Consider the following 10498-nt stretch of genomic DNA (forward strand, 5'->3'; position numbering starts at 1 on the left):
CATTTTCTTGGTGACGTGTGGTGAATATTTCTTCAAACGCTTATAAAACAAGGGGAAAAAGTTAAAATTGTTGCGTTTTGGCTCTGAAGCTCGTTCCAATCACACAAAGATGACATTTTGGAAAGAAATAGTACATTTGTATTGTTTTTGCTGCAGTTACATGAGTCCAATATTCTCAAAATCACCTTAGCGTTTCTTCTTTTTTTTGAAGCGTGTAGCAGGAACATTGCTGAGGGCGATGTTAGACGAGAAACAAACAAATAAATGTTAATGAGCCTAAAATCATGCTGGCATGTCTATCTCAGTATCTAGGTTGTTATTATCAGTTGAATACGTTTTAGGTATCACAAAAGTCCACATTCTTGTATTGGTGCTTGTATTGAAACAGATCCAAGTTTCCATAGTTTCCATATTTTCCATAGTTTCCATATATGTTTGAAGACAGATACGTCTTCACTTCTTTTCATACCACCAGTCGAGCATTTAACTCTTTCTTCACGCAGTAATATCAAAGTAAAATAAATTATAGCTGTCACAAAGACGATCTTTCATGCATGCATTGTTGGTTTTCATGTTCATCAAGTGAAACTTCAAATGAGTGGCATTTTAGAAGTTGGTAATTGCAATATTGACAAACTTTTTGGAAAACAAAACCGAAATGACGCACTAACAAAACAAAAGAAGTTGCTGTCAATACAAACAGTCTGTTCTGCTACCTGAAGACTTTGAACATGAGCACATTACACATTTATGAATAAAAACCTTTAAATTCTTTAACAAAACCCTTCAAGGAAATTAAATTGTGACGTGTTATTTCTACTCCGCTACATATAATTCAACTGGGCTGGAGGGAAGTTGCATTGATATTGACTCGCACTTGTTTTGTATTTTGTATTTGTATTTTTTTCAGGATTTACAGTTTTGTATGCACCACAGGAGCACATGTATACATAGGACAATATGTTGGTCATGATATCTTAGCGGACAACCAATAGAAAACCGACATTATAACTACTACAAGCAGCAACACGCACTTGCTATAGCAGTTAAATATTCATGAACGCCTCACTTCGCTTCACCTCTGGTTGATTGATTCATCTCTATGGCCGGTCGAGAAAGAAAGTGAGCAAATTTCTTTCTGCAGAACTCACGAAAACGGACGCTTTAAGTACGCGCGACTCGAATAGGTGAGGATCCTAATAAGGTATTGTGAAACATTCTCATTATTCATTTGCCGTGGCACATGTTTGAAAATTAGACAAAGTCTTTTGTGGGAAAGTGCACCCGGAACTACGTAAAGGTAACTACGGAAGCGTCCTAGTGCCACAGTCTGAATTTTTTTATCTCCTAATTAGGAGATGCTATCTCCTAATTAGGACTTACTATCTCCTAATTAGGACTTAGCTATCTCCTAATTAGGAGATAATATCTCCTAATTAGGTGATACTATCTCCTAATTAGGAGTTACTATCTCCTAATTAGGACTTAGCTATCTCCTAATTAGGACTTAGCTATCTCCTAATTAGGAGTTACTATCTCCTAACTAGGTGATACTATCTCCTAATTAGGACTTAGCTATCTCCTAATTAGGACTTAGCTATCTCCTAATTAGGACTTAGCTATCTCCTAATTAGGACTTAGCTATCTCCTAATTAGGAGATACTTTCTCCTACTTAGGTGATACTATATCTTAATTAGGACTTAGCTATCTCCTAATTAGGACTTAGCTATCTCCTAATTAGGACTTAGCTATCTCCTAATTAGGACTTAGCTATCTCCTAATTAGGAGATAGTATCACCTAATTAGGAGATAGTATCACCTAATTAGGAGATAGTAACTCCTAATTAGGAGATAGTATTTCCTAATTAGGAGATAGCTAAGTCCTAATTAGGAGATAGCATCTCCTAATTAGGAGATAAAAAAATTCAGACTGTGGCACTAGGACGCTTCCGTAGGTAACAGATCATGCCGACGCTTTGGTTTCTTTTTCCATAGGTATATTAGATATTACATATATTACCCGTGAAGATCCGGGTTAGAATTGGTCTTCAGCAACACATGCTTGTCGTTTTATAAGAGGCGGGGATCGGGGTCTAACGGGATCCGGTGGTCAGACTCGCTGACTTGGTTGACACATGTCATCGTATCCCAACTGATGCTCATGCTGTTGATGACTGGATTGTCTGGTTATATTAGATATTGATTTCTGACATTGACTCTGGCACTTTACAAGGCTCCTCCCTCCATTGATGGCACACGAATGTGTTCAAGGTGGTCACTTCCGATTTTCAGTTGAACAAATATAAACGTTTGTACTCACGGTAACTGCATTGCCAATTGTTTTCAAATGTATCGACAGGAGCGGTGGGACATAATCTGTCGAGGGATTATAAGCTTGGAGGGGCAGTGGGGTAACCTAGCGGTTAAGGCGTCCACTCTTCACGCTGAAGCCCCGGGTTCAATTCCCCACAAGGGTGCAATGTGTAAAGTCCATTTCGTGTGTCCCCCGCCCTGATATTGCTGCAATATTTCTGAAAGCAGCGTAAAACTAAAACACTCACTTACTATAAGCTTGGATCTAGGCTTCACTTCCAGACTTTGACTGACCCCCAGGGTGGTGTTTACAAAAGGAGACAGCCCGAAACTATAGATATAAGAAGGCTATATTTTTGTTATACACGCTCATGACACTTCAGTAACGTATCTCACTTCAAAAGAAATGTTTGCAAAAGCGGCAGCCTTTTAACACATGTACACAGTTTACAAAAAAGTCAAATTGTGTATTGTTATTCCGAAAGCAATGTGCAATGTGAATAAAGCATCTAACTAAACACAAATACTAAAGGCAAATACATGTCTAATTTCAGACGAGATAATCATGAAGGTAATATGCCTTACACTTGAAATGCTGCGAGCAGTTATGTGACAGCACTTCCGTTGGGATATTGTGCTTACAAAAGTAAACATCCTGAAACTATAGATATAAGAAGGCTTTATTATATGTTGTACACGCTCATCACGCTTCGGTAACGTATCTCACTTTAAAAGAAATGCTTGGAACATTGCGCATGTACACACGTGTTGCACTGTGAAACAGAGTTTCCCAAAAGTCACATTGCGTATTGTAATTCCAAAAGAAATGTTTGCAAGCAAAAATGCACTACTGTTACAAGAAGTAAAGCCTTCCTGAACTGGCGGAATGGCACTCCTTGGGTACCAAATGTTTACTTCTAAAGAAAGCACAGGGGAAGTATGTTTTTCCGGTTCCATAACCTCGTTGGCGTCTCAGTACAATTCACAATTATGTTCCTCCGCCAAGTCTTCCCCTCTTGTATGTAGTATAAGGTATGAAAGTATGAAAAATATATAAATTGAGCTTATCAACAACACTTATCTCTGTGCTTCCAACATTGCAGGCACAAACCCAACTCACTCACTCACTCACTCCATGCATTGTTGCAGGTACTATGGCTACAGGGTTATTGCTGTCTGTGATCCTGTCCGATGTTCTTGACAACAGTCTCAATATAGCCGTGACAAACAGTATTTTCAATTGTGCGATACGGTGTTACTCAAGTGGTTGTTCCTCTTTCTTCTATAACAAAGCGACTCACCAGTGTGCCATATCACCGCACACATATCGCCATGGAAACATTGTGTTGGCATCCAACACGGGAATGAAGCTGTACTCTTGGAATCTGGGTAGGTGGTGAAGCTAGGTCAGTAATGATATATATACTAGGCGTCATTAATAAAGGGTAACATGACATATATCACATGTAGAGAAGAGTTTCTCAGTAATAATAGAACTAAGAGTATCATCATAAAGTTTAATGTGTTGATAAACGTGACACATTGTGACATACAGACAGAATGTTCAAACAGCACTAGCAAACATCAGTTGTATTGACCAACAAACATACCCCCCACACACTGTCTGGTAAGATTACCGTCGACCACGTGCAGTGGAGTACGTCCAGTAGGAGTTATCCCTGCCTAAACCATGACTGACCCCCGCCTAATTGGTTATGCGTGGCCACAGTTGCATCTGTGATTCGCTCTCCATTACGACAATAAATCCTCTGCCAACCATCATGAAAGGACTTGAAATTCATGAAAGTTGAATCTGCTTTCACATGTGAAGAGCACACGAGACCATTGACATTGATTCTAGCGTCCATGATGTCTACTCCATCTCAAACGCGCCTGCCTGTGACGTGGTGTTAGTGGTGGACGAAGTGCAGGTTGCCTACAGTGTAGTCCGGCTGCCCTGTAACGTCGACGAACGGTGCGCCTGGATATCCTTACATTGTTAACATTGAAGTGTTTTGTCTGAAGATCTGCTGCGTTAAGGAATCTGCAACGTATCGCAGAGTTAATTATGTGGCTATCATCTCGCGCAGTTGTGACTCTGGGGCGACCTGGCCGACGTGCATATTCCACGGAACCATTGGCTTGATTCCAAAAGGCCTATAGCCTGACCCCATTCAGCAAGTTTCAAAAACGTCTCATTTTAAGCTGCGATTTCAAGCAGGTACCTGAACAGTGAACGACGGTGAAAAAACTAAGCATTGTCCTCCACTTTCCATGGATAGAGCGACTTACACGTGCAAATCATTGACATTAAGTTGCGGGTGGATTTCCATATTGACAATTTGAATAAAAAATGTGCCATTTGTAACAGAATGTATCGGACGTTAAAGAACGTAATAATGACATTTCAACTGCCTGATGTATTTTTCAATACTGTTAAGAAAGTTTGTTATACATTCAGTTGTATATATTTCAAACCAAAACGAAGGTGTTACAACTTTTAAGAAATAGTGTTACCAATAGCTTGACCCTTCATAAGTGACGCCGAGTATATAAGACCGTCCAGATCCGGGTTAGAGTTGGTCTTCAGCAACCCATGCGACTAACGGGATCGGGTGGTCAGGCTCGCCGACTTGGTTGACACATGTCATTGTCTCCCAACTGCGTAGATCGATGCTCATGATGTCAATCACTGGATTGTCTAGTCCAGACTCAGTGATTTACAAGCCGCCATATAACTGGAATATCTCTGAGTGCAGCGTTAAACAAAGAAAACTTCTATACTTATAAGAGGCCAATATATTGCCGACGGGACAATTCCTTTAAATAAACAGAGACAAAGCCCTTTCCATTCAATCTCGCAAATAACCTCTCCCCAAAAAAAAAAAAGAGGACACAACTGATTTATTTTCGACTTTGTCTGGTTAACAATTTAGTTCATCCATAAAACTGTTTCAGATGGATGTTCGTTATCAGATGGTTGGACTTACCACCCTCCCTCTAATCTCTGCTACAAGCGCAGTGATTACAAAGTAAACATTACCATGGCAGAGACCTTGTGTAGAGAAGCTGGAGCAAGACTTGCTGTCGTCGACACTGCCGAGAAGAACGACCATCTCCTAACATTACATCTGATTTCAGGTGAATATGAATTTTTACGCTGCTTTTAGCAATTTTGAATGATCCTGCAATATCACTGCCATACATTGGCTTCACACATTGTAGCCATATGGGTAATCGAACACAGGTCTTCGGTGTGTCGAGGGAACGTTTTGACCACAATGCTACACCACGTCCCCAGGTGAATAGAATTCATATTCATTTTCACAGGTGATTATAAATACTCCTCAGCTGCCCAACAGCATAGGTGTTCTGAGTCTGGTGACTAATGTCGACGTCAGTGACAGGAGATTTAAAATTGTAGACGGCCAAGCATCGACATTAAATGTATAAGTTCCAAATATTATCGTATTTGGATCACATATTGCAAAGCTTGATATTGTTTTGGTGGAAGACTCTTGCCTTTGAAGTACATGTATGTATATCATTCATACCAGCTATCGTTTCTTCAATTCAGTTTAAAATATACTACCCATCAAAACTTTAAACTCACTAGTGTAAATGTAGCCAATTACCTCAGTCAACTGTTCTGAACTAAATTTTGCAAAAGATTCCATACTGTATAAAGGTACTGTTTACACATGAACTGATGTATTGCAGAGAAAATTCGTAACGTTGAAATGATTATTGTCATGAGTTCAATAAATGATGAAACTCAGTGAAAATTGGCGAATTCTTAACAAACTTTACACCAAAACGCATCAGTTCAAATTTACGATATTTTTATATGCTTTTCAGCAATTTGATGCATGATCCTCGTGCAATTCATCTCCATAAGGTTTGCAGTTGGTTCCCTCAAGTTAATGGAGAAATTCATCTTCGATGTAACTATATGTATGTACATAACATATAGTGAGTGCTTTAAATGAGTCTAAACTTTTGATGGGTAGTAAAGAATCTTTCATGTTCAGCCTTTTTTTTCTTTTTTAAACATAACTTTACTGTTCACATACTCCTTCCGTCTGACGATAGTGTTTATCTAGCACTCATATACAAATTTACCACTGGATGATACAAAAAGCATTTTCTTATCGAAAATGATATATCGTGGAGCGGTTTGTTTGTGTTTACATCCATCTTTTTCGATTACATATTTGACTTTGGAGAAATGTTGCACGAATGAGCTGTGCGGTGGTATCTCGTACATGACATGTCGATCCTGTTTTATACATGGCCCACAGTTCAACCATAAGTGAAGCATATTTTTTCCACATAATCGAATTGGATATGTAGTGCATGACGAATGTATTAGGCTGCCATCAATGAATTTTGTTCATTCTACTGAACCTATCTGATTTGTAGAGGTTTGGATTTTGTTATAAATTTTGCTTACATTTCATTATTCATGTATAATCTTTCTGATGTAATACGCTGGCTGTACAGGAAAACGTGAACAATTACGTAAATCGTATCTGAACGCAGTCAAAAGCTTAAAATCTGGTTCATTCATTTGCAGGATTTTTGCACTTCTTCCCGAGAGGACCTCTTCACTTCACGACTGCTTTCCGTCGTATTGAATATTGAATACTTGGAAATTATTGTTTTGTAAATTCATTTTCACAATCCAGTTATTGGCTCCTTCCGTATAGCTCTAATAACAAATCGTTCATCATCTTTCTACGATTTCAGGTCAGGTGTCTTGGATTGGGCTTCGTAAAGTTTCTGGAACGTGGAAATGGAGCAACGGAGAAACACTTGGACCTTTCATGGCCTGGAAATCCCCTCATCCAGTAAATGGCAAGGAGTGTGGCGTTTTGTCAGGATTTTTGCAAGGATGGTCATCATTTAACTGTCTCACTGATTCTGATGTTAACTATATATGTGATAAACAGATGAAAGATGGCGTGATGAATTTAGGTGTGTAAGGTGGAAAACAAGACATTAACGCAATATTATAAGTTGTATGCTTCTCTCGAGGGTAATATACGGCCTGATGTACGCCTCTTTGTAGCAGTGTTACCCGAGCCGGTAGGCGAGAGGCAGACGCTGTTTGTTTACATGCCATGTATTTGGTAGCGATCTTCCAAAGAAATAAAATGTTATTTTGTACATGAATGTAAAAATAAATACGTTGTATGCTTCTACCTCGGGTAATACGGTCTGATGTACGCCTCTTTGTAGCAGTGTTACCCGAACTGGTATCATTTTATTTAGAAGACCGCTACCGACTATATGTCATGTAAACAAAATGGCGTCTGCCTCTCGTTTGGATTTTTAAATTCAGTGAAACATATTCTGACAAGCTTAAAACTGCTATAACAATTGTTAATGATGTTTAAGTTGAGCGTGCAAACGATTCAATGTATAAAATAATTCAAATAAAGTAGTGAAAGTCGGTGAAATAAATGGCTACATAGTGAACTCAAAAACAGCTAATCGAACGGTTTTCAAACTCCAGGCACTGCATGCGTCATATTATGACGTCATACGATTGTTAGCGATACAGCTTCTCGGCGGAGAGTTTGGCGGTTACCGTGGCAGCGGGTAATATTTTTTCCAGTTGTCACCCTCCTGGGAGGGGTGACACAGAAACTTGTTAAAGCGTCATTGATCAATGAAATTAAGTATAAAGTATGTAACATGAGGGAAAGGTAATATTTTTTAACGAACACGTCGGATTTGTTCATGCTTGCAAACCTCCCTCTTACACTACTGAGGTTATTAGTTGTCACACTTCTTTAAACGACAAATCTTTTAATTGGTCTATGGCAACCCATGCCTGTCGTAAGAAGGGCCCAACGGGTCAGACTTGCTGAATTGGGTACTAAATGGTATCGTGACCCAGTTGCACAGATCATTGCTCATGATCTCAATCATTGGACTATCCGACCCAGACTCGATTGCGTACAGTCTGTTGTCAGAGTGCTGACACACACTTATACGATGTGAATGGAAAATTGTAACATGGGTAAAAAACCCACTTCCGTAATTTAGATCCGGTGATCTGGAATCTGACAGGTACTTTACCGTACCGACTCTAGTGACTAGATTCCCTGGAATCTGACAGGTACTTTACCGTTCCGACTCTAGTGACTATATTCCCTGGAATCTGACAGGTACTTTACCGTTCCGACTCTAGTGACTAGATTCCCTGGAATCTAACAGGTACTTTACCGTACCGACTCTAGTGACTAGATTCCCTGGAATCTGACAGGTACTTTACCGTTCCGACGCTAGTGACTAGATTCCCTGGAATCTGACAGGTACTTTACTCTACCGACTCTAGTGACTAGATTCGCATGAATCTGAGTGGCCCTTTACCGTACCGACTCTAGTGACTAGATTCTCTGGAATCTGACAGGTACTTTACCCTACCGACTCTAGCGACTAGATTCCCTGGAATCTGACAGGTACTTTACTCTACCGACTCTAGTGACTAGATTCCCTGGAATCTGAGTGGCCCTTTACCGTATCGACGCTTTGACTGGATTCCCTGGAATCTGAGTGGTTCTTTACCCTACCGACTCTAGTGACTAGATTCCCTGGAATCTGACAGGCACTTTACTCTACCGGCTCATGTGACTAGATTCTCTCGAATCTGACAGGTACTTTACCCAACCAACTCTAGTGACTATATTCTCTGGAATCTGAGTGGTCCTTTACCGTACCGACTCTAGTGACTAGATTCCCTGGAATCTGACAGGTACTTTACTCTACCGACTCTAGTGACTAGATTCGCATGAATCTGACGGGTGCTTTTCCTGACCGACTCTAGTCTATAGATTCGCATGAATCTGACAGGTACTTTACCATCTATAGCTAGTATTTCATTCTTTGTAAATTTGGAATCTGCTAACGACACTCTGTCTGTTCAGTCCTTAGCAGCAGTATGTCACACGATGTTAAGAAGTGAATGAACTCATCTGGCACTTCGGTACTTATTGTCAATTTGTTTACATTCATTGTATTTTGGATACACTTTTCAACACTCTTGTAAACACAATAGAATATTTCTGTTTTGAGCATATTTTCATGTATAGATGCCTTCGGGTCTAGAATCTCTTGGTACAACCAGTATAATACAGTATAAAAAATTGATTTTTGAAAGGTTTAAAGACTTGATAATAGGGTAAACACAGTCTCCATCATATGCCTCGCACAACATCAAGATCAGAGGTTGAGTGAAGATCATGTTTTCGACACAATTCTTTCACCTAAAGAAATGTCAGAATATGTTCCAACGTGTCCTGGAATATCATGAAGAGTAGTATTAACAGTGGAACATAAAAGGTGTGTTTGTTGTTTAACGTCATATCCAGTAATATTCCAACTGTGCGAGTGGAATGTCTGATGTCCAAAACAATAAAGTTGTTGATATACTGTCTGAGAATAGTTTTGTTGTAAATGATATTCATCTATATAGTTTAGTTTTGTAGTATTAGTTAGTCACGAAGAATAGTATTAATAGTGGAACATTAAAGGTGTGTTTGTTCTTTGACGTCGCATCCTGTAATATTTCAGCTGTGCGAGAGCAGTGTCTGAGGTCCAAATGTCTGCGGTCCAAAACAATACAGCTGTTGATATACTGTCTGAGACTAGTTTTGTTGTAAATGATATTTATCTATACGGTTTAGTTTTGTAGTATTAGTTTCAATTTTCAAAAGTAGTTTCGCAACTTAGTATATACTCTGTGCTTCTGGATAATTTTTTTCTGTACAGTAAGTGGTTGGGTTAATGCCAGTGTTTTGTCGGTTGTTCTTAATTTCATTGGCTCGTTGAAACATTCATTTGTTCATTCAACCGTGAACCGTGACACTATGCCACTTTGAAATCAATAGACAATTTACAAGTGACAGCTCCTGAGACAAACAATAAGCAAAACACCTTTGTTAGACGTTCTGCTTCAAACACCTGGTGATATACTCGATGACTGTTGAGGCACTGAGTGACTTCAGTGTCAATAATTCAATCAAAAGAAAATACATGTCGTCAGTCAATTGTAGTCAGATACATTATGTACATTAATCTTTCAACATACAGAGTGAGTGAGTGAGTGAGTTTAGTTTTACGCCGCTTTTAGCAATATTCCAGCAATATCACAGCGGGGGACACCAGAAATGAGCT

At 39.3% G+C, this 10498-nt stretch overlaps 1 protein-coding gene across 1 annotated transcript; it reads left to right on the plus strand.

Annotated features, from left to right (window-relative positions):
- Window positions 1-1118: 1118 nt before the first annotated feature.
- Window positions 1119-7855, plus strand: LOC124269248 (C-type lectin domain family 4 member M-like). Its single transcript, XM_046704263.1, has 4 exons — window positions 1119-1204; window positions 3464-3703; window positions 5273-5455; window positions 7064-7855. Exons 2-4 carry the CDS (start codon window positions 3469-3471, stop codon window positions 7297-7299), a joined length of 654 nt encoding a protein of 217 aa, XP_046560219.1. The 5' UTR covers window positions 1119-1204; window positions 3464-3468; the 3' UTR covers window positions 7300-7855.
- The last annotated feature ends 2643 nt before the right edge of the window (window positions 7856-10498 follow it).

This window comes from Haliotis rubra, unplaced genomic scaffold, assembly GCF_003918875.1.
Source record: "Haliotis rubra isolate DU_JTF1 unplaced genomic scaffold, ASM391887v1 Scf143, whole genome shotgun sequence".
Lineage (NCBI taxonomy): Eukaryota > Metazoa > Mollusca > Gastropoda > Lepetellida > Haliotidae > Haliotis > Haliotis rubra.